The sequence below is a fragment of the Seriola lalandi genome, unplaced genomic scaffold, assembly GCF_002814215.2.
Source record: "Seriola lalandi dorsalis isolate HSWRI2012SDOR001 ecotype SW California unplaced genomic scaffold, Sedor1 jcf7180002054678, whole genome shotgun sequence".
NCBI lineage: Eukaryota > Metazoa > Chordata > Actinopteri > Carangiformes > Carangidae > Seriola > Seriola lalandi.
This window is the reverse complement of record NW_019525231.1, coordinates 2,794,840-2,818,657: the sequence shown is the minus strand read 5'-3', so window position 1 is coordinate 2,818,657 and position 23,818 is coordinate 2,794,840. Positions and strand designations below refer to the sequence as shown.

The 23,818-nt window shown below is 41.4% G+C and overlaps 2 protein-coding genes across 3 annotated transcripts; one reads left to right on the top strand and one right to left on the bottom strand.

Moving 5' to 3' along the window:
* On the top strand, nucleotides 1-7,748 carry notum1b (notum, palmitoleoyl-protein carboxylesterase b). The gene is made up of 11 exons (XM_023422125.2): nucleotides 1-756; nucleotides 1,844-1,896; nucleotides 2,013-2,108; nucleotides 2,725-2,785; nucleotides 3,564-3,622; nucleotides 4,696-4,798; nucleotides 4,922-5,113; nucleotides 5,221-5,318; nucleotides 5,420-5,567; nucleotides 5,661-5,708; nucleotides 6,478-7,748. The coding sequence occupies exons 1-11, from the start codon at nucleotides 392-394 to the stop codon at nucleotides 6,818-6,820; spliced, it is 1,566 nt and encodes a 521-aa protein (XP_023277893.1). The 5' UTR covers nucleotides 1-391; the 3' UTR covers nucleotides 6,821-7,748.
* Nucleotides 7,749-22,852, bottom strand: tmc6b (transmembrane channel-like 6b). Of its 2 annotated transcripts, none has more exons than XM_023422124.2 (21): nucleotides 22,751-22,852; nucleotides 18,780-18,962; nucleotides 17,977-18,104; nucleotides 17,379-17,546; nucleotides 16,191-16,346; nucleotides 15,963-16,071; nucleotides 15,784-15,868; nucleotides 14,367-14,624; nucleotides 13,367-13,581; nucleotides 13,097-13,241; nucleotides 12,709-12,864; nucleotides 12,069-12,253; nucleotides 11,886-11,970; nucleotides 11,666-11,763; nucleotides 11,411-11,506; nucleotides 11,244-11,319; nucleotides 10,692-10,825; nucleotides 9,132-9,308; nucleotides 8,890-8,968; nucleotides 8,637-8,723; nucleotides 7,749-8,527 (listed from the first exon to the last, which is right to left on the bottom strand). In XM_023422124.2, exons 2-21 carry the CDS (start codon nucleotides 18,833-18,835, stop codon nucleotides 8,516-8,518), a joined length of 2,505 nt encoding a protein of 834 aa, XP_023277892.1. In that variant the 5' UTR covers nucleotides 18,836-18,962; nucleotides 22,751-22,852; the 3' UTR covers nucleotides 7,749-8,515. The 2 variants fall into 2 exon arrangements, with proteins under 2 accessions (XP_023277892.1, XP_087034296.1); XM_087178170.1 differs by lacking the exon at nucleotides 22,751-22,852 and adding an exon at nucleotides 19,044-19,176.
* Nucleotides 22,853-23,818: the final 966 nt, after the last annotated feature.

Below are 23,818 nucleotides of genomic sequence, written 5' to 3'. Positions count from 1 at the left end.
AAACCCCCTTCGTCCGCAGCTCATGAAGACCAGAACCCAGAGCCAACAGATCCACTACTAGCCTGCTCCGATGAAACTGGGCTGGACGACGGATTTTTACGCGTGTAATGACGCATTTACTGGATGAACTGTACGCAGTATTACGACTGAAATGAATAGGGAACTGCACGTGCATTTGGGGTGAATTTTAAAGCAGCTGTCCATCTCTCAAGGCGCCATGGAGCTCTTCAACCTGCGGTCATTCAACACACCTTGCACGAGCGGTCGTTTCCAAGAGGTGTCCGTGCGTTCTCAAAGAACTTCTCACCTCTCTGTCGACTCTTAGGACATGCTGTGTTTTATTCAGACGCCTCGCACACACTTGAGAGACGTTTTCCAGTAACAAATAGAAATGCAGAGCCGTTGTGTAGCAAGAAGCTCGGCCGGTCTGTCCGCGGTGCGCTCCTGCCTGCTGCTGCTCTTCATCCACATGAGCGCACCGGTGGAGGCGAGGAAAGTGCGCGGAGGTCGGGCGCAAACTCGGCGGGTGCAGCAGCAGCAGCAGCAGGCTCCGGCGTACAGGGAGCGGGTGGAAGGACCAGAGAGCTTCCCTTTAGACTTTACAGCCGTGGAGGGCAACATGAACAACTTCATGGTGCAGATAAAGAACTTGGCGCAGTCACTGTACCCGTGCTCTGCGCAGAAACTGGACCAAGACATGAAGTTGCACTTTTTGAAGAATGTGTCTGTGACTTGCAATGACGGGTCACCTGCAGGGTAAGTGAGCTGGCTCTTTGCTTCTCAACAGTTTGTCAGTAAAACATCATTGTCACTAGAGATCCCTGTCATCATTTTCTATGTGGAAACTTTTTTGGTTAAAGCCACGAAGGCGCAAATACTAGCGCTCCTTTGCACCAAACATTCAACCTGCGTTCGTGCCACTCCGGATGTGACCAAAATGGATCAAAGGGCCAGATCATAGCGCAGTGCGCGCTGCCGCTGAGCTATACGTGAGAGAGACCATGCGCGCTCCCGACTGAGAGGCAAACGCTTTTCATCCCTGCAGCGCTGACTTCATTGAAGTCGGATGGACCACAGTTGTTGGGTCTAATATTTACAATATTAAAGACTGATAAAGATAGATCATACACAGTGATAGTTTTAAAGGTTTTTGACTTCACAGTGCATGAATTAGAAGAACCAAGAAAGTTCTTGCCTGAATCATCCTTTGTTCAGCAGCTCCAGTACAAGTGAAAGAAACTCCTGGGGGGGTTATCTTCACATGCCTCACCTGCTGTGCCTGTGAGCATCACTGCAAGAACCCACATTCAGTCAATGTTGTAAAAGAGATGAGGGGATTAGAGTCCTAAGTGTTGTGCCAATCATCCCATACAGTGGAATATGATCTGCATTGTGCATCATATTATCCCAGTGCTCCTGTATCATTAACAGGTGAGGCATCAATAAAGAGACTAACATGACTTTTTAAAATAAACCCTGAGAAGCTAATCATGTTATAACTATCATACATTTAAATCAATTGAATAAAACATTGGGACTGTGAATAAGAGGGACTTTTACATATCCCACCCAAGCTGTCAAACCTGTGTGTGAGAGTGTGTGTGTTCTGCCAACAGCGTGACGAGTTTCCTCTACTAATGTTTTTTTTTTTAAATAAGCAATTAGAGCTCTGAAAGCCTCTAAACAAGCTCCTGCAGAGATTTTTAGCGGTGGGATCAGAGCCAAATCTTTCATGTCCGCATCAAAGGTAGCATCCCAAGCTTGCGTTGTGTTTGCATGTGCATCTGTGTATGCCTGACACCCACAAACACATTCAGTGATTTGTTTTGGTGTTCTCTTGCAGGTACTACATCAAGGAGTCCAAAGGCAGCAAGAGGTGGCTGCTGTTCTTGGAAGGTGAGAAAGAACCTGTGAAATAAACCCGATGCAGAAAACCGCACAGACGTTGAGCTCAACACAGAGAAAGACAACTGTAGGCGACCTGTTAACAAGCTTGTGCATGTGTTGTTCAGGTGGATGGTACTGTTTCAACAGGCAGACCTGTGACAGCAGGTATGAGACAATGAGGAGACTGATGAGCTCCGCCAAGTGGCCACAAACCAGAACAGGTAACAAAGCAGAAGCATCATTTCCTACACTGTGCACAACACAATCCATGCACTCTGTATCTTATCTTATGCACAAACATCTACTTGCATGAAAAGCGTCACACCTTCGTGCAGCTTTTGAAAAATCTCTTCACAGCCCCCACAGAGCTTTTGCTTTCCTCAGCAGGGAGAAAACTTCCCCTGAATGAAAGAGATTCATAGGCCTGTTTGTGTTTCCTCTTTAGCTGAGTTTGCATTCATTTTTAAAAGTCAGACTCTCTGGTTCTTTCCCTTTAGCCATCAGGGAACCCCTTGTTTGTTTATGACTCTCTGCCTCCACCACCTTCTCTGTGTATACATACACTGGTGGCTAGTGCAGCAGCCGCAGAGCTCTTCAATGCCTGCATGTAATTGCTGGAAACTTAATGACTTATTTACCACAGGGAAACACACACACACACACACACACACACACACACACAAACACACACAAACACACAAACAAACACATCAAGGTTTGTGCATTTTAACAAGTAGCCTAAAGCATTTTAACCCCTCACACCTCAAGGTTTCTGACTCTGTGATATCTGACCTGAAAGTGAAATAAATGTGAGACCTCACCTTCTGTACTTCACAGGAACAGGAATCCTGTCTCCTCAGCCGGAGGAAAACCCGCACTGGTGGAACGCCAACATGGTGTAAGAGCTTATGTCTCTCCTTCACGTCATAGTTAATACACTTGTGTGTATTCTGTTTGTTTTTTCAATAATAGGTCTTTCCACTTACATCAATGATTGTATGAGTGGGTGCACACACCTGGGAAAGTGTATGTCTATCATATTATTGACAAAAAAAAACTTAAAGTGTTTGTGTTCATAAATTATAAGTTTTTTTTTTCCATAGTGGTATTTTACTTATATGACTATTTCTAAGTTGTGAAACTCAGATATAAACAATAAAATATTTTATGTAACGTGAAAGGATGATAATGTTTTTAAAATATGCATGGAGAACTATCCTTACTTGTTGATTAGTCATCTTCACATGGACCAACTACAAAGTGAAATATTTCCTACAGGTTAATGCAGGACTAATGTAGCACTCTGAAAGGGACTATTCCTTATAAAATTAGTGTTTTTACTCTCAATACTAAGGAACTACGTTTTTGCATTTCCTGAAGTTATTGTATCTTTCAGAACGTTAACTTTTATTGGTTTATATTTCAATTTCCATTCTGGTTTGGCTCCTTAATGTCCATAATGAACATTTGAGCCAACTCTGCTACTATTATTACTACCTACAATGACAATGAAAGATACACACTGACATCCTACAACGCTCTTGTGCTGTTTGTTTGTGTTCAACTCAGCCAGGTTGGCAACTGTCTTCTCCGTCATCAGCAGCAGTCAAATCAAAGCTGCTCTGATTTTAATTTTGATTCCACTTTCTCAGTGCTGCTGTTTCTCTCTCTTGTAGGTTCATCCCATACTGCTCCAGTGATGTGTGGAGCGGCGCCAGCCCAAAGACAGATCACAGTAAGACACAATAAATAAGGCGATGTGGCTCTGACTGCACATATATAAAGAGACTGATTCATGTAGTAGATATTTAAAGGAAGAGAAAAAGGGGTGAGTGGATAGAGCAGATAAAAGGCTCCGGATACAAAAATCTTAATATCAGCCGTAAGTTTCACCTTGTCTGACTTACTGAAAGCCCTAACTATACTGTGTTTGTTTTAGATACTTAAACGTTAATGAATAACATAACACACAGGTATCTCAATATAGGAATTAAAACTTAGCACTACAAACCAGCCTACATTATTTCATCCCTTAAAGATCCTTGAATTCTCCATTAAATCAAGATTGATCATTTCTTTCACAATGCCATAGCTTAAAGCAAAGAAGCTGAGTGTCAGTCAGAGTAATCAGTCAGGTGCTGTTTGGGTTTTGGATTAATGAATATTTTTGTATCAATAATCCTGTCAATTATTCTCATAAAAAAATAAACACATTTCATTATGAGTTTCATAATGAAAAAGAAAGGTTGTGAGATTTTATGCCTTTGTGTTATCACACAGTTCAAGTCAAGTCAATTTTTATTTGTATAGCGCCAATTCACAACATACGTTATCTCAAAGCACTTTCCATATAGAGCAGGTCTAGACCTTCTCTTAATAATATTATTTACAGAGACCCAACAATTCCCACCAAGAGCAAGCGCTAGGCGACAGAAGCAAGGAAAAACGTACTTTTAAGAGGCAGAAACTTCAAGCAGAACCAGAATCAGGGTGGGCGGCCATCTGCCTCGGCCGGTTGGGTTGGAGAGAGAGAGAGAGAGAAAGACAGACAGAGAGAGCGAGAGAGAGAGCGAGAGAGCACAGAGGAAAAGAACAAGAACATACAGTGATAGCAATATTAATAATAGTGACAGTAGCGGCAGTAACAGCGATAGTAATGCAGTGGCAACTGTAGTGCTCCAACTGATAAAAAAAAAAACAGCTAATAACATTAATAATAATCATTGTTAATTACAGTTGAATTTTCAGCTTAGATAGAGTTATTAGTATTTTACTATTATAGGTGACTCTATGCTAATTTGTTGTCAGGTGACTATGCATTCATGGGATCTCTGATCATAAAGGAGGTGGTGAATGAGCTGCTGACAAAAGGTCTGGACAACGCCAAGGTTCTTCTTCTTGCAGGAAGCAGGTCAGTATTGGACAGATATGTGTGTGTCACCTTCTGTATGTACAAACTGTGTGTGTTTTACCAAAGTTAATCGGTCAGTTGCGCCCTCTGGCCCGGCTCTGACTCCTCTCTTCCTGTCACTAGCGCGGGTGGTACAGGTGCCCTGCTGAACGTGGACCAAGTTGCTGAGCAGCTGGCGTCACAGGGCCACACAGGGGTGCAGGTCAGGGGCCTGGCAGACTCCGGATGGTTCCTGGACAACAAACAATACAAATTCACAGATTGCCTTGATACCATCAGCTGCGCCCCCACTGAGGCCATAAAGAGAGGCATCAGGTAAGGCAAAGATGGAGGTAAGGGCAGATGGATTGACTGAGGTGAGGAGGAAGCTTCATGAGCAGTACAGACTCTGTAAAGCGGTGACACTTGTTGCTGTTGTGCAGGTACTGGGCCGGACAGGTGCCAGAGAGCTGCAGACAGGCCCATGTTGGAGAAGAGTGGAACTGTTTCTTTGGGTATAAAGTCTACCCCACGTTAAAAAGTGAGTGACAAAGCACCTTGATGCCTCTTCACACACAGTTAAGACAGTGGCTGGTGTGTGAGTCAAAGTCTGACCTGCGGGACGTCCTCTTTCCTGTCCAGGCCCGGTGTTTGTGGTGCAGTGGCTGTTCGATGAGGCCCAGCTCACAGTCGACAACATCCACCTGACGGGACAGCCGGTCCACGAGGGCCAGTGGAGGTACATACAGAACCTGGGGCAGGAGCTGAGGGGCACTCTCCGTGATGTACCGTAAGACTGACACTCACACACACACGCATACACAAGATAAAAATGTTTTAAAAAGCCTGTTTTGTTGACGGTGTGATTCTGTTTGAATGGCAGGGCGCTGTTTGCTCCGGCCTGCTTGTCTCATGAGCTCATCACCAGAACGTGAGTGAATAAAACTTTTTAAATCATAAAGCTTGGGTCAGTGAGATGCTCTCTATTCACAATTTATTTAAACAGTCTGATGTGGACTCTACACACAGCATGTCAGATGACTATCAGCATTTTGGAGAACAGGGAACTTGGACAGACAAGGACTTTTCTGCCACTTTAATAAACAGACTTTCATTAACTATTATTTAGCTACTTTAACATTTACTTTAACCAGATTTAAACTTTACTATGTTTTCTTATTTGCCTTCATTTAACTTTAACTAATAAAAATAAACTGTAAGCGATGCACATGTTGTAAAATGTACAGTTTTTACACTTCTTATGTAAATATGCAGTCTTTGTTTTACTTATTTTACAAGTGGTTTGCAGTAGCGTATCTATGTTATATTCAATACTCATACTCAATGTCATACTCTTACTTTATAGTGTAACGTCTATAAAAATAAAAAAAATATACAACTGGAGCTAAACTGATGAATTAAATGGGCTAAGATATCAGCTTGTCACAGTTATATCGGTATCTGTCTCTATGTCCTTTAAATAACACTAAATATTTATTTATTGGAGACCAAAGAGAAAAGTAGTGCACAGCACTTCTAAAACATTGTACACAAATAATACAGTTAACACGGTGATAATATGTATGATTCTCAGAACATTTTGAGGGGGAGGGGTGAAGCCGTTGACTCTCAGTCATCGTTTATTCTGACTGTCTCGTGTACCTTTGGCCCTCCATCACTGTGTCCTCCTGTCCCTGCAGTTACTGGATGGACATTCAGGTGAAAGGCACCTCCCTGCCCAGAGCCCTCCACTGCTGGGACCGCAGCCTCCAAGACAACCTCCACATCAACAGCAGCCACGGCAACCACAGCCACCAAAAGCACAAGACCCCACCCATGAGGGGTTGTCCTCTACATTTGATTGACAGCTGCCCGTGGCCTCACTGTAACCCCTCTTGCCCAACTATTCGTGACCAGCTGACGGGACAGGAGATGAGCGTGATCCAGTTCCTGAAGCACATGGGCTTTGACGTGCAGAAGATGGCTCAGCAGCAGGGAATGGACCCCAGGAAGCTACTGGGCATGCTCAATAACGGGAGCTGAGTCACATTTCAGTGTAGCGTCGGTAAGCCGTTCTGCAGAGACGAGAAAAGTGCTGAATATACATCGAAGACAACAGCAACATGGAAACGAAACTCTAATGAGAAAACGTCAGTTCCTCCAGACAACAGACAAAACTAATTCAGCATTTGAAAAAACTGAACAACTGAAATACTCACAAGCGCCTGATGAGTTTTAAAGCTGTTACTGAGTCAAACACAATCGAACCAGAACGTTTGAGCTGTTTAAACACAACATATGGGATCACATGTTCCTTGTTTTAACAATATAGACGGATGCAGATATGCTATTATTGTGAGGTGTACACAAGTGCAATGAACTGGCTGCAGTGTATGTACATACATATACATAAATACAGTAAATATATACTGTATAATGTGTATATGCAGTTGAAACTGTCATGGTGGTAGTCTTCAGTAGTCTTTAGAGTTGTAATGAGGAAGCGCTGGACTGAAAACAGCTCCCAGTTTGTTTTGTGGGGATTTGGTGCTCTCTTGTGTCAACTCTAAATATCACATTCAGAAACCCATCTACGGTGCTGCTGTTTCTATCCTACACCAAATATGCTGCTTTTTCTCATTTTGTAAAAATAATTTAATGGATAATATTTACTAATAAAAAGGTACAAAGATTAAGATTATTACTCTATTACTGTTTTTCAGGCTCCTTAAAAGTGCTTGTATATTTATTTTTCTACTGAAAATATCTTTTATATGTCTTATAGTCGCATACAGTTAGTCTTGTCTCCATTTACTTTTGTTACTTGCATGTTTGTAAAATTCCTGTATGCTCACACTACAAATCATGTCGGTATTGTTTTTCAGGCTGTTGAGTTTGTAACAAATATTTTCTTGTGCTGTAGTAGTGCCCACACTTTACATAAGCACTAATAAATGCAAATACACACCAATATGATAAAACATAATTTAATTACAGAAGTATGACACTACAGTTGCAGTTATTGCCCTAAAACAACAATTAAGAAAACAAAATTTAAAAAAAAAACAGCGTCATTAACAGTAGTATCATACTCACACCCACAACATCCAAGTTTACCCACAACATGCACACTGATAAAAAAATTAAAAGCATTAAAAAAACAGTTCACAGTTGGGATGAAAGTGCTTCTATGAGAGATGACTAAAATCTATTTAAAATGAGGACACTTTAAACTTTTGTCTGTTATACGGTCTGTTTTCTTGCAGACAGGATCAGCTGCTTGCTGCTCAGTTTACTTTTTCAAACTCAAAAACATTTGCAAACACAGGAGTTCAGTTCTCTTCCTCTCTTTTGCTGTTTTGTCTTCTCTCGGTTCTTGAGCAGCCATCTATCTATCACTAGTCAAACATAGCTACTGGCCTTACAAGGCGCACTGTCAGGCTTCACTTTGACTTCCTATAGTTTGAGTTCAAACATTTCACATACAGTATATATAGTGGCCTACTGGATGAAGCAGAGCTTTGTTTCACCTGATAATTCCACGTAGTTTGTTCCTTCTCTCTACAAATATTCCAGCAATGAAAATCCTCACCAAAACTATATCTAAAATCTACCAGATGCATGACACACTTGATTTTGGTCATATTCACTGCTGTCCTTCGGTGCTAATGTTCCAGTTATATTACCCCTGGTTTAAGATTTCTCCAGACTTGTGCTCAGAGAATTGAGAAGGCTCGTTCAGGAAGAGGCCTGAAAAAAAAAGGTGTACATAAGCAAAAGCCAGGGTGTAGACATTTGTATTGTAGCTTCGGAAAAGACTGCTGTTGTAAAGAAGAGTAAAAAAGCATCAAAAACCAACCTGACTTGTGAGTCTTCGAGCGGGGGTTCGTTTTTGCTCATGGATGGACTGGAGGCGAGTGATGAGAAACTTTTTATCCTCTCCCTCCTGATCAGAGGGATGAAAAGAAGATGAACCAGATACATCAAAGAGCAGGAAATAACAACAGAGGAAACAGTCTTTTCACTTAGGAACATTTCAGTCCGTTTTATAGTCATCTTCATATTTAGATAGATTGAGAAACAGAGTTGTTATTGTGTAGGCGCTGTCTTACATTTTCTATCTGCTCCTGTAGTAAACTGATGATCTTCCTCTGACCGTCCACCACCTGACTGTGGAAGTAGATGACTATCCTGACGGAAAGAAGCGACAGAGCCTATCAGATCAATACAAGCAGCGCTGCACTCAATAACATGGATCTCAATAGTGATGCAAGTTGATATTATATAAAAGCACACACTGACTGTGGGACACCCTGCTGCAGCTGTGTTTGTGTGTGTTTGTCTATGCACTCACAGAAAGATGCCTGCTCCCACAAACAGGAAGAAAGGGTTTTCCACCAGGTAAGAGTGAGCCCTGGCCAGCACGGACAGGTTAGGATTATCTTTTTCCAGTTCTTCCACCCAGCGTTTCCCCGCCTGGAACATGGTTTTGAGCCCACGGAACGGACCACACGATGAGGAGGGCGTGATACTGAGGACAGAAGAAACATGTTGAGTTTGTGAGTGTGTGAATCTCTCTGTTGTGATGCCACAAAAAAAAAACAAACAAAAAAAAAAAACAGTTTGCAGAGCAGACACACAGCGCTGTTCGTTCAGTTGGTCCACAGCAATTCAGGTGAATTATGTCACGGCCAGGAAAACTGACAACAAACAAACCTTAAAAGTTAGTAAGGAGCCTACAGTCCAGCATTGTATCTGTGGCAAGTGGCGAGTGTGAAAAACACCTCGTTGTTTCATTACTTGCACGGCAATACGAAGCATCTTTTGCTGTGTCCAAAATGTCTCCCCACTTACTATATGGTGCACCATATTTAACGTCCACCATTGTATTTGAATGTGTAAAAACGTCCTCTATATAGTGCCCTCAAACAATCCACTATGGAATGGAAAAAGTAGTGTCCATGGTACGTACACTACTTTGTGTTAACAATCCCACAATGCAATCCATATTTTAACAATTTATTATTGTGTGTGTGTGTGTGTGTGTGTGTGTGTGTGTGTGTGTGTGTGTGTGTGTGTGCATGTGTGTGGTGTGTGTGTGCGTGTGTGTGTGTGTGTGTGTGTATATGAGGATTTAAGATGGGTTAATAACATGAAACACATAGCAATACAGTCTCTACAATGCCAAACATGTGTGTCTGTATCTGTGTGCGTGTTTGTGTGTGTGCAATTACTTCTCATGGTGTTGGCATAAAGATTTCATACAGCCACATTCACAGTGACAAAAAGTTGGTCTCAGTGGTTCCCACATGACAAACTATTAAATTTGAGGGTTAAGACTTGGCAGACGTTACTGAGTTCAGACTGAAAAATGCATCAACTTAAAAAAGGCAACTGGTGTTGGTAGGGGTGTGTTTTCTCAGTACAATCTAGGAAGACCCGTTTGAGTTAGAGATCTATGAGTTTGGCTTATCAGATTCCAAAACAGTAGTAGTAAACAGTGCAATCGGGTATGGTTTTGCAACTCTGGAAAGTCCCACAGTAACAATCATCTAATCTTCCGCAACAATGATCACGAGATAAATGGTAGAAATACAGTGTTAATGTTACAAAATAATCTAATGGTAAATAGTAATAAACCTGTTTGGTTGGCCACTGCAGCGCCTTGTCAGATTACACTGCACTGCTGCAAAAGTGGAGCTGAACGACTGTGTTTTTTGGCAGAGCCCACAACGCCAGTGTAACAACACAGTGGCTTCACTGAAATGAATGAGTGGACTGTGTTTGTTCATGCAGGTCCCCTGGTCTGTACATGGCCATTTAGTGGTTATGATTAAAAATAGGATAAATCCACAAGGATAATATAAGTTAATGCAATGCCCTTCGAAAGCGACAAGGTCAACTCTGTGAGTACCTCCACATGGTGTATGTGACGCACACAGAGGCACCGAGGAAGGAAGGGAAGCAGAGGAGAGTGATGAAGATGGTGGTCATCTGGCTGACTCTGTATGGTTTCCTGGGAGCCTGACAGTTCATCATCACACTGCTCTGTAGGGAAACAAAAAAAAGAAAAAAGAGATGTTGAGGTCAGAGGTCATTGCATCCATCCCGACTGTCAGAAGTGTGAGAATGAGACAGATAAATCTGACAAAAGTAGAGGACCACTGAGCTTAAGACGAAAAAATACTGTTACTGCTCAAGACAAAAATTCAAAAGGCAAAATCTCACAGTCCAAAACTCTGTAGCTGTCTAATAGACTGGGAGTTCCTAAAGGCAGTACACCACTACAGAGGATAATTTCAACCACAACCTTAAAAAAAAGAACAGGGCAAAATTGTTTTTGTTGGACTGCTTGTTACAAAATGAACTGTCTAAATATTTTGTGTTTAGTTTTTTTCCCTCATGGAAATTTCAGTTTAAGCTTTAATTTTTGTGCGTTTCAAATTAAATCTTTCCATTTAAGTACCTTCTTAACGTAGAAGAGCAGCAGGAGCTTGATAAGCTGCACTACAGGCAGGAGAGGAGTGAAGAGAACACCCAACCTGAAAAACACAAAGTTTATTGTCATTACCCAGAAAATATTTGACGTCACTTCGCGTGACTGTGTGGAGATTGTTACAGTAAGTTTAGTACCAGGCTAAGGTCTGTCCGTAGATGAGTTCAAGGACATTCCTGGCGATATCAAACACAGGTTTCCTCCTCCTCTTCAGCGCCCTCATAGAAAACAACCTGTAGCGACAAGGAGAAAAAAGGTGGTTCAATACAGCACAAAAATTTGAAGTGCAATTTTCATAGTTCTGTGTTATTAATGCAAATTAATTTTAGAACTTAAAGAAAACTTTGCAACAAAAAATGAAAATGTGTCTTTAATTCGGTGTAATGACCCACCTCCAAAGAAACTCCCCTAACAAGGTGTCCAGCAGAGTGAAGATGAAGTCCATTAGTAGGAAGCGATAAAGCTCCTGGCCCACAAAACTCTCCCAGCACTAAAGGCAATACAGTCAAAACAGAGTCTGTCATTAAGAAAGTAACAAGCCCTGTGCAACATAAACTCAAACAAAAGAGGTGTCTGGTAATGTGAAGGTGAAAATCTTGTCATTAATAATACCATAAAGTGATTAAGGTCAGCAGCCACCCGACCCAGCCAGTGGTAACAGAGGACGCCAAGAACGCTCACTTTTAACATCAGGTTCCTAGAAAACACAGACGGCAAACGAAGTGTTAACAACAACAATCTAACAGCTCTGCATCTTCTTACCCACAAACACCAACTCAGTTCCTCTGCTCATACCTGCCGATGGCGACATATGTGCATACAGAAGGTGACTCGTAGTCCTCCATCCAGGCCGCAAGGTTGAACAGGCCAGGCAGCAGCAGGTTGATGAGTGACACCACCACAGGCAGAGCCAACAGGCTGGCCTCATTCAACAAGGAGTTCTGGGAGGTGAGTGGACTACGAGAAGTTTGCTGGAGGTTCTGTGGAAAGAGAATGAGGGACAGCTGAGTGTGAAGCTAGATTGGTGTGCTGTTTAATGTTACTGCGGGTTGCTCTGTCATCTTCCAGCTGTCACAGATCACTTCTAAAACCGAGTCTGCTCCTTTCACTGTTAGCAGCATTGCTATGAGTCAGCATGTGGTTTCTGATAGCACCACCAGGAGTCCCCAGCAACGTGGAAATGTTCAATTCGTACATAATGTATAGGGGATTTAAAATCAAAAAGGTAGCAAGAGATATTTAGATGGTGACTGTTTATACCGTTTAACATAGTGCAAACATGAAGCCAATCAGCAGTTTGTTAGTATGGTGGCCAGCAGACCAAAAACTATACAACAAAGGATAGCAAATACAGCCTGAAGTCTGAGTATCCACCAATACAAATGTCGATCCTTACTAAATGTTGATGTCATACCCTGAAACCACCCCGCCTCACCTTGTGCATGTAATGAGAGAAGAAGTAAATGCCGATCACACAGCCAATGGTGCTTGCTATGCAGATGGCCCATGCTATACCGTGGACCGTCAGTCTCCACACTTTCTGGCACCCGGTATTCTTGACATGTTTATGGTTCACCTCTGCCAACAGCTCCTGGAGAGGGAGGAGGAAGAGGAGAGAGGGGTGATGGTGAGAGGGAGAGAACGGGTGAGGTATGTGGAGAGAAGAGGGACATTGTGAGGGAGGGACAAAGAGAGGGATAAAGAAGGAGAAGAATGCATTAGATCATCACATTCCTTGCATGTATGTGACAGGAAAGAAAACAAAGAGCGTGTGTGTGTGTGTGTGTGTGTGTGTGTGTGTGTGTGTGTACGTGTACATGTACCTTGAGCTGGGTGCAGATATTTTCAGACATGAGTTTGACAGAAGTTTTCTTGATGACCTTGAAGTCCCAGGAGCAGAAGACTTTCAGGGCCAGGATACTGTGAGATTTGTCAATTCGGAAGCTCTGTCCAAACGACTTGGACATGCTGTTGGGAAATCGCACATTAACATGCATCAGAATATGTAACAAATATATAACAGATATGTGGGTTGAAGCAAGCCTGAAGTAGATTTTTTTAAAATTTACAACATATGTACACAAGCACTGTACCTGTACACGAGGATGATGCATGTGATAAAGAAGGCCACTCCTATGGTAAAGAAGTATGCAAGTGGCATGTTATAAGACAGGTGCTTCGACATGCAGTCCAGCCTGGTTCCATTGGACAAAGAGATATTCTGCTCTCGACCATCATCCCTGCAGCTCCTGCGCAGTGTGTAGTTACAGTAGTACCCATAGTACATTACTGTGTCTGACAAATACCCCTGAGACAAAAGGAGACATAGAAACAGTCTTTTATACAAAAACTTACATTTTCTTCCCACTTTGACTTTGTTACATTTCGGTTGGGTTAAAACTTACAAACTGAACGTGATTATTTTCCTTGCTCGCACATTTTCAGACTTAAGAAGCCCCGCAGACATGTTTAAGGACATAAACACAAAAACAAGCTTTGAACAATAATATGTCTGGTATGGTTTTTCCAGAAAAAACCTAAATTACCTTGTTAAGAAATTATTAAAATCTCCTCTACACCTACTCTTTCTCCTTTATTGAAAAATACTGAATCTAGTGATATGCAAATGTTTTTAGTTTCAAAAGTTTAAAAACTGGAAGCATGAAGTCTCCTACTTCACTGAAAAGTCCATTTTCAGTGTACGTCCACTGGAGGCTTCAAGTTTCCACATCACACTTATGGAAGTTGCATACTGGACCATGATTGATGCCAAATAAGTTGTGATGTCACAAAATCCTGCTTGTTTGTTCATGAATTAAAGAGAAACTTTCCCCCTTCAGCAGATGAACATGACTGAAGCATTATTCTGCACAGTGATGGTGAAACATCTAGAGTCTGAAGTAACAATAAGAAAAACTAATTTCTGAGTGGAGGGATCTTTATTTCCAGCAGTTTAAAGATTGCTTTCTTATTAGGATCTCATCACATGGATGTTAAGCTTCTGAACACACACACAAGTATGTGATGAGTGTTTTCTAAAAACTGAGGTGTGAGAAGTGTTGCAATAACATGTCACAACAGGTCAGAACTTACTGCTCCGGTAAGGAGCTCCAGTCCAGAGAAGGAGCGTTTCACAGCAGGCAGCACTGGAGGGTGCACTGCCTGAGGCAGCACCAAGAACGCACCCGTCACTAGAAACAGGAAGAGATTGAAGAACAGCAGGGTCTTAAGAAATAGGAAGTAGGAGAGGACCCCAGTGCCGAAACGCCCGCTCACTCTCTTGAGTGCCACTTGCCACAAGTGGAGGGAGTGCAGGAAGGACAACCAGCTGTACCAGCTCTGTCTCACCGCCTAGGACGAGCGTCGTGGGAGAACAGGGGGACAAAAAACAATCACACATCTCACAATCAACAATCATTTCATACTCAAAGAAAAAAAATGACTCAGAAACATCCATGTTTTACTAAAAATCACTTCAGTTCCAGGCAAATTGTACTTGTGTTGTGGTTAAGCTTTTGTGAGTCTTAAATGTATGATTCATGCTCTCAGAGACATATGTGCTTGGGCAACAGAGGGATTATCCTGCTTTGATAGCAACACATACAGGAAATACCTTCTGACACCCATGTACCGCCTTCGCGAAGAATGTGTGTCCCATTTATTATTTATAGCAAATATTAAGTGTAAATCTAATCAAGAATATTTTAAAAACAGGAAGGATTATGAGGTCATTATGTATAGACAGATGATGTGATGATGAACCTAGAAGATTGGGAACAGAAACTGAAACTACTACTACTACAACGTTCCCTCTGTGCACAAAGGTCAAAGCCTAGTATTCAATCAGATAGTTCACAATTTATTACTACAATCAGATGTACAGTGGGGTCCAAAAGGCTGAGACCACTGTATCTTAAATCACATGTGGCAGCATGACTCTGATAACTGGATTGTGTGCTCTGTTAATTACACTGACTTTACTGTCACTATGTTATTATGTTGTTGTTTTTCAGCCATGTTTTATTATTTCAGCCTGATGCAATAAAACTGATCCAGGACTTGGTCAATTGGCATCTTTTTTTACAACACTTACAATCAGGAATCAAGGTAAGTCACTACACTACACTTTTTCACTTCCTCTTCTTCAACACCTCCAAAGAGCCTGTTTACATGTCACAGCTGCAGCACATTAATGAGGTTGTCTCAGGCATAAGCCACTGCCCGTCACTGACATCGCTTATTAGTTCTTTTTTAGTCACAACAAAAGGGTGTAAAACAGAAGCAAATGAGCTAGCAGGTGATTTTTAAGCTTTGAGGTGTGGACTGGACACACCTGCTTAATGCTGCTTAATTAACTTGCTGTCTGTGTGATTGATGAAGGGGTCACTAGAAACTGGTACAGTTTCTAGATACGCTCTCAGAGGTCTTGGTGGTCTTGGTACGAACTTGGTGTGTGAAAAAAAATACAAGAAGTAGAACATAGACAGATGTTGCCGGTGGTGTGACTTACAATTATGATGTAATATTTAAGTTGACTGCAACAGGGGATCTGACTGCCAGAAAATATGCGTCTCTCCTTTTGTAATGCTAACGTCCTGTAGACAGAGAATCAACAAGGGAAGTTCAGATTGATACAGAAAAAATACAATTAATCTAAATATTGATAATGTGAACAAAGACCACATGAACCTGAGTTCACTCTTCTCAGCCACACTGAGGGGCATTGCTCGGAGCATCCTGACTCTGTCGCTCACTGAAAGGTTCTGCAGGTTGTTCACCAAACGCTCCCTTTTAGTCACTGTAACAGACAGAATGATGAGTGAAGTAACGTTACAAATGTGTCAAACACAGATTAGTTTATACTCTAGTGTCTGAAAAAGTCTAGCTAGTGGAAGTGATTCTTCTCACACTCTGTACCTTCTGTGTCAGTAGAGTCTCCCTCCATGCCGTAGCCTCGTATGCTTGGTCTGGCAGAGCGAGAGAAGTCACGGATGGAGGGTCTGCTCTGCCTGCGTCTCCGAAGCTGCATGGTTCGGTTGTAATACTGAGAAATGATGGCTCCCCTGCTGCGTCCTGACAGACGAAGAGGATCAGATTGGTCAGAGATGTGATCTGCTATCTCTATTCTTTCCATAGATTTGAATGAAATAACCATCTTATGAGAAATAAGATCAGAATGAGGGAAAGAGAACGATGCAGCTTAACTGAGCAAAGCTGTAAGTTTAAACAGCAAAACTGTATTTACAAGGGAGCACACTGTGACATGTAGACTTAAATGACCGTTATCTCCCACCAATGTTTCTGATGTTGAAATTCAAACCAGCAAATACACCATGTGCCACAGCCAAAGGAATCTGATTACAGCTATTGAGCCATCTTCACAAACACGCTGAAGCACCTGACCTGCAGCACTTGATGACAGGAAGATAACATACCAGTTGCTTCCCCATGAAACTCTGCTCAACTGAAACAAGCCTGTTTTTATGTTTAATAGCTCAACATGTGCAACACAGCTCCAACGCAACCCTATATTGACACAGTAACTTACTGTGTTAGTTAAGCATGGTACTATAAAGCACTTTCAACAAGGGCAACTATCTATGCACATTCAGTATTTCCTATGTAGCGAAACTTTATATGGCCAACATGGACATTTTTCGGGAACTATGATAAACAGCCTTGTTCTAAACAGCCATGATTTTTTGAATAGGTTTTTCTCAACCTGCAGATGAGCTTGAGATCTTCAAGTGATGTTAAAATATTTCACTAACAAAACTATTCAGTCCTACACCCCACATATGCTGTACTTCCCTAAAACATTAGGGTGTGTCACTGCTGCTGAGTCTAAAGCTTAGCTGTAACATTTTGTTTTCGTTAATTACCAACTTTCACACAATTTGCATTTCCATTTTCCCATGGGGAGCCATGATATGATATCAAAACATCTGTAAAAAGTCCCTTTAAAACATACAAACAAATCTTTTTTGTCAGGTAGTCATTCATGTGCTCAATAGCTCTTCAAATAAACAACAGTAACACTATATGTATCTGTTTGTATGCATCGTCCTCTCTCTTTATCAGCGTTTTCACTTCTACAGGACCCACCGATGGTGCGACTGGGCATGGATGACAGGATCTTCAAGGTGGCTGAGGACCAGTGTTCACCTCTGGTGGGGTCAGTTTGTCTTTCATCATCCTGCCATTCATCCTCTCTTTGTCCCTGCAGCCTTTCCCTGTAGTCATGTCCAGGGCTGGACAGGTAGGGCACATTATCTGGAGAATAAAAAAACACCACCACATGAAATATGTTGGAAACTCTGGGAAAGCCGATGATATGTTTGAACAAGGTATTTGTTGAGGATGACCAATGATGCGTTCAAATGATGTTTAGACACAAGATGTTTTTGATCAGTGATGTAATATTGACATGATGAGCAAAAAGATTATAGACAAACATTCAATGGAAAAGTTAAGTAAGCGGTAAAGCAAAAGGATGGATGGAACAGTTAAATGAGTTCAAAGAACTTCAATATTTTGTTGCCTTTGAGACCAGAGGAAGACACTCAAGCCATATCACAATATTACTATAAACAAATTCATTCATCTTGTATCAATATTTGAATCACATACTACCAAGCTCTTGTATAAAATCAGCCCTCCACCTATGGACATGCATCTATCTGCAGTTAAACATACACCGTACCTTGACCCTCCTCGTCCAGGTCTCTCTGCAGCTGCTGTAGCTCGAAGGCGTCAGTCAGTTCATTCTGACTCTGCTCTGCTATCAGCTGGTTGAACGAGTCATGAACAACCTCCTCATCCACTGGGCTCCTGACAGAAAAACACATGCCATGAGGACAAGGACAGAAAAGAGGGTGACAGAGGTTAGGATAATTTCAAAGACACACTTCAGTACAGATCCAGAGCGCTCTGAGGACTGATGGCCACTGATAATACTACAGATCAAACACAAGGACCTTCTGACTCTAGGTACTGGTACTCTCATGGGAGGAAACTTCAACCAAACAACCCAAAAAGAGTGTATGAAGTCATTTTCATTCATTTGTAATCAGCATAGCCAAGACTGCCACATTTGTGACCCTCTTCCTGCGTTATCTAGATGTACTGTGAGTTAAAGCCAACTGGACTGACTGTTTTCTCTTATAGCAAGAAGAAAAAACAAACAAGCAGTAAGTCCAGTTCCCTTTGACTTAGCACTTTTACAAAGATAGTACAGGAAGAGTGCGCACACACCCACACACACACCCCCAAACAAAACAGAGTGGATGTTAGAAGTCGATTGCATGGTGAAAAAAAGAAAAACATTCATGAAGCATTGGGAAGGTATGCATTCCTGTTAAGTGTCTAACAAGACATTTTGTCACAATGTTTCCTTATTTTCCTTACACACTCTGCTCTTCTCACAGCCTTCGTGTAAACAGCTCTGTACAGCAAAACTAAACAGATAACAGGAAAAACAGGAGAAACATGAACTTTGACACTTACTCCAGTCCAGCTTCCATGAGAGGATGGTTCAGATCAAAGTTAACGTTTCGAGCCATTCTTCTTCTCCCGTGACAGTCTCAGTCTGTCTGGCCGTCGTTCTCTTTGTTGACCAATCGTAGAGGGATCACACCCACACCTGCTCAGACCTGCTCTCCACTTCCACCATGGTGTTTATTCCTCTACCTGAAAGAGGCGGGGAAAAGGAGGGTAAGACGGAGTAACGAGTGAGTCAGAGATAGAGGGGAAAAATGCCAGCAGACATACTTAGAATTTGAACGCTCTTGTCATGTTACTGCTTGTCCTGCACACATTTTAACTGCAACTTGAGGAAACTGCATACATCACGACTGACTATGGCACTTCCAGCACAAAGCCCCATTTACACTTTGCATTAATATGTGATCTGTATGTAAAGATAAAAGTGTAAACAGGGTCTCACATAGAACAACTTCAAATATAGCTCTGTGTAAAACTTTATGCATCATTTTTTGCATGCTGTCAACATTCAGCTGCTTTTACACTGAGTGTGGGGAGGGGACAATGTCTCTTGTGAAGTTGACCTGTCATGAGGAACTACGTCATTTTGTCCTGACTCATGAGAGCTCCATTGTGGCACTGCTTGTCATCAGGACTGTGGTCAGAGTCAGAGTCAGAGTCAGGCGCAGTGTCACCAGTGAAATGAATATTCATAGACAGAGACAGACGGATTCATTGTCAGTGACCACAGTCAGAGTGGCATATGAAAGATTTGAAGGAAGCATGTTGGTTGCTGTGTGTTTGTGCTCATTTTTAAAAGGCCTTCACTTCAGTCCAAAAATCTACTCTCAGTTATGTGCAACGACTGCATATAAAACTTTAATCAAAGACCCAGAAAGGACATGTCCCGAGTTTAAGTTAAATTGAATCCAGATATTCATTAGTCACTAATAAAACCTCTTTACCAGGTTTATCCAACCCTGCCTAGAGACAGCAGAGCAGAGACTGCGGATAAATAAAACACCAGCTACAACTATAAATTCTGCTATTCAGATGCCATCGTTGGATATAAAAGAAAAACAGCTGATCTGAAAATACATCCATAAACTGTACCTCACAGTTAATGCAGCACAGATGAGAGAATATAATTTAACATTAACCAGATGGATTACTCTGTTTTAATTCACTTTTGGGGTGAGCAATTGTTGAAATACATCTTGACAATGTATAAATCTCTCAACCATCAGAGATTTTGTCTTACTGTTTATACCCTGGACTATCTTTAGTAAGTTTGGATTTATAAAGCCATTCTGGGTAATAATGCAAATCAAAGAACTGCTATTCATCTCTAATTATTGTTTTCATAACCAATATATGAATTTATCCTTCAGAAAATAAAATTACATATACAACAATAGAGGATTTCATCAATATTACCCAACCCTTTCCACTGTCTTTTCCTAATCAACTAACATTGTGACAAGCTCACAGTTTTTTGTCACGGTATGGAGCTTGACAGATTGGTGGTCAATGCAGAAATATATTTTGTGCATGAATCACAGCACAATGTGAATATCAGTATCAACATTAGAAAAAGTGAAACACTACTGACCACCGAATTTTCAAAAGATACTGGTCTAACTACACAACATGTTTAGGTTAAGACAAACATTGTATCCACTTCCTGTTTATATGCACCCACATCAGAAAACAGTGCTAGTGATGCGACTCTTGGGATCAGGATTGAAAACATCTGTTAAGCTGGTTAATGATACAATCACAAACTCTTCACTTTACAGTCAAAGTACAATTATTTTACTGCCAGTCCTGCAGCTTTAATGTTTTGTAGTTCTGAGGGTATTTCCCCTCCCACATCACAGGTACAAGCTGGATGCGTCTGTTTAATGTGAGCGCCCTGTACAAAGTGTACTGGCTGAACAGCAACATATAATGAAAGCATATTGTAGTCATCACACATGCATTAATGTGTGTGTGTCTCTCAGACACCAGAGACCTGCACTTTTGCTTGGGGTGGAAGTCTTTCGGGTTCTTGTCCTGAGGCAATATATCAGCAGCATACATGAAGCAGGGTGCAGCTCTGAATATCAGCCAACACACTTACTAAATGACTCAAAAATGTCCACAAACATTAATCCTTTTAAAGCTTGTCCTTTTCAGGGCCTCTTATGGAAAATCTACTACACACATAAGTTCTTATTCCTTCTCTCTTAAACATACTCTTCTCATTATCTGAGGCCTCTGAGGTCATATTACAATTTACTTAAGTGTCTGTTTCCTATTCCATATATTCCTCTAAGTCAATCTCTTTTTGCGCAACTTTGACTACATCAGCTTCTCACTGCTGCAGGGCATTGAAACAAACAAAGGGTTTATGCAACACTGGAGGGCTGGAGTCCCAAGTCATTCTCTATATGATAGTGAGTGTTTGGGATTGCGGTGTGTTTTATTCTCATGTGTGTATGTGATTACTGATGTTGAAGGGGTCTTCTGAGACTGTACAGGCAGGGCATGATATTGTGGGAGTGGGACAAACACTAAACAAAGCTTGACAGGGGGTCAGAGTTGAGCTGCACGACTGCCAAATAAAATAAGCTGGGAAAACAAAGCAGAGGACAAGAGAATAAAGACTGTTTCCCTATGAGTTTAAATTGGGTTATAAGTTCATTGGAGAACATTGAGCTTTCAAAAAAGGAAATAATACATTTGAAAGAAATCAGGAAAAAATTGCACTAGAGCTGCAAGATATACAGGGCAGCAGTATAATTGGGTCACAATGAAGACCCCCTAGTCCACAAATAAAAACACTGCCTAACATTAACATTACATAGGATAATGTTGGCAGTGTTGAACCTGAAAACAGGAGGCAGTTATCAGCAGATGTGAGGTAGAGGCATTTGTGTTAAGGGAAGGGAGCAGTGTAATGCAATCTGTCCACCCTGACAGCTCTCAACAACTGCAAGCTAATCAGTTCCCAGGGTACTGAGAAAAGCCAACAGAGGGATCAGGGAGGCAAAAAGCTACAGCAAACATGGCAGCAAAGAGAGTTGTACTTCAATACCCTGATGTTTTGAGTTTTGCTCTGGGAAATGGGCGGTGACGGAAAGAGAATGGAGAGGGATAAAGTTGACCTGCAATTCTGTGTTTTAGTACAAAGGAAGAACGGTTATGGAGATTAGGCAGATACCAAGAATGAAAAGACAATGACAAGCAGAGGCTCGCAAAGAATAGTAACAGGCAACTAACGGGAAAAAAAATGTGCATGCAATTAGGACAACTCTGCTGTCTCTAACACGGTCAGGCATGCATGCACATACACAATTACACTGTTATTGCACTCTGAGGGCAATAACACCGCATGTATCTCCGCCTTCATTCAGAAAAAAAGGACAGAAAATTATAGGTTTACTGTTGGCTACATCACAGAAACTGGGAAGGCCTGTGCTGTTACACAGATGTGGCAAAAATATCTATCTATCTATCTATCTATCTATCTATCTATCTATCTATCTATCTATCTATCTATCTATCTATCTGTCTGTCTGTCTGTCTGCCTGCTGAAATCTCTAGCCACATAAGACTCCTACTACAACAAACCCTGCTGTTGCACAACAGACTACAAAAGCTCCCTTAGCCGAGATTGTGAACCTGTAATTAGTTTTGCAGGCTTTCTGCTTAACAAGCTCGCCTCTCAGAACAACAAAGGAGAAACTGACCAACTTTATTCCTTTAAAAACACTTCTCTCGTGTGTTGTTATGTCTGTTGTCGACTAACTTAAAAGTTACCTACTCAAAGACGCCTTACGGCAAGCTGCGGGTCGATCAACCTGATCCAAGAGTTCCATTAAATTGGCAAAGGTTTATCTCAGAGGTGATAGAAAATGTGTGATGTTATAAGTAAAGAGGAAGCTACATGAAGCGTAACAACAGACAAACACTTAATATAATATAAAAACAGGTAAAAGTAGTTCACTTACCCGTTCAAAAACTTGACTAATCATTTGAGTTACTGCTCGCGACAATGTCAGTCAAAATAGTGAGCACGCTCAGCCGGACAGCGAGGGGGGGGGAAAAACCATTTGTCTCGGAGGGGTGATATTGGGTTTCTACTTTACTTTAAACAGCCATGCCGGGACCTAAAGTTTTGGTCACATGCAAAAGTCACTATCAAAATTGAAATACTTGTCCTACTCTCAAAAAACAATTTAACGGCATTACCCTCTACTGACAACGTAACGTAAACTTGACCCCCGCAAAGTTGCTACTCATGGCGCAGTCCTGTTCTGCTTTGACATCCTTCCAGACAGGTTTGTTTAGTCATACAATGCAGACAAACACAAAGACAAGCGAAACTGCAGACTATACGTAGGGGTTAAATATAATCTGTAGAAACCACCAAAGTTAACGGTGAGTTTGTGTTACATTATCTACAAATGCACAAATCAACGCTGAAAGTTGAAAACATTTAACTTCAAGTAGATTAAGAAAAGATAGACCTACATTCTGATGGAGATAGATCTGAGCTCAACGTTGCTTTATGGCTACAAAGTGTCCTGGCACTTCCTTCTTACTCACTTCCACATACCTGGCTACACCTAGGCTATCTCTGAAAACCACCGAGAAACCTGTGTGAGGCTGTTCGCAAAGTGACCTGCCTCATATTACTAAATTAAGAGTCATACATAAATGGCCTTTGTGAACATCTACTCCTCAAAGGCCCTTTTTCATTTCAGATATTTTGACATGCCACTGAAGGAAAGGGCATTAATGATGGCTGAATTCCTTTTAGCTCTCTCAGTTTTATTATCCTAGTATTGTTCCTGCTGGCTCATTGACACTTTAAGAGTACATTTTTCTGCTGATAACTGCAGTTGTACATGCTGTAAGTAAGGTTTTGAATGCAAGAGTTTTATTTGTAGTGTATTATCTTTACCTTGAGATTTTTCTGTTTTTCTTAAGTAAAAGATCTGATCTGATTCTTCATCCACTACTGCTTGTACAGTGTGTGTTTGAACTGAACAAAGCAAGCATGCATTAGAGCATCA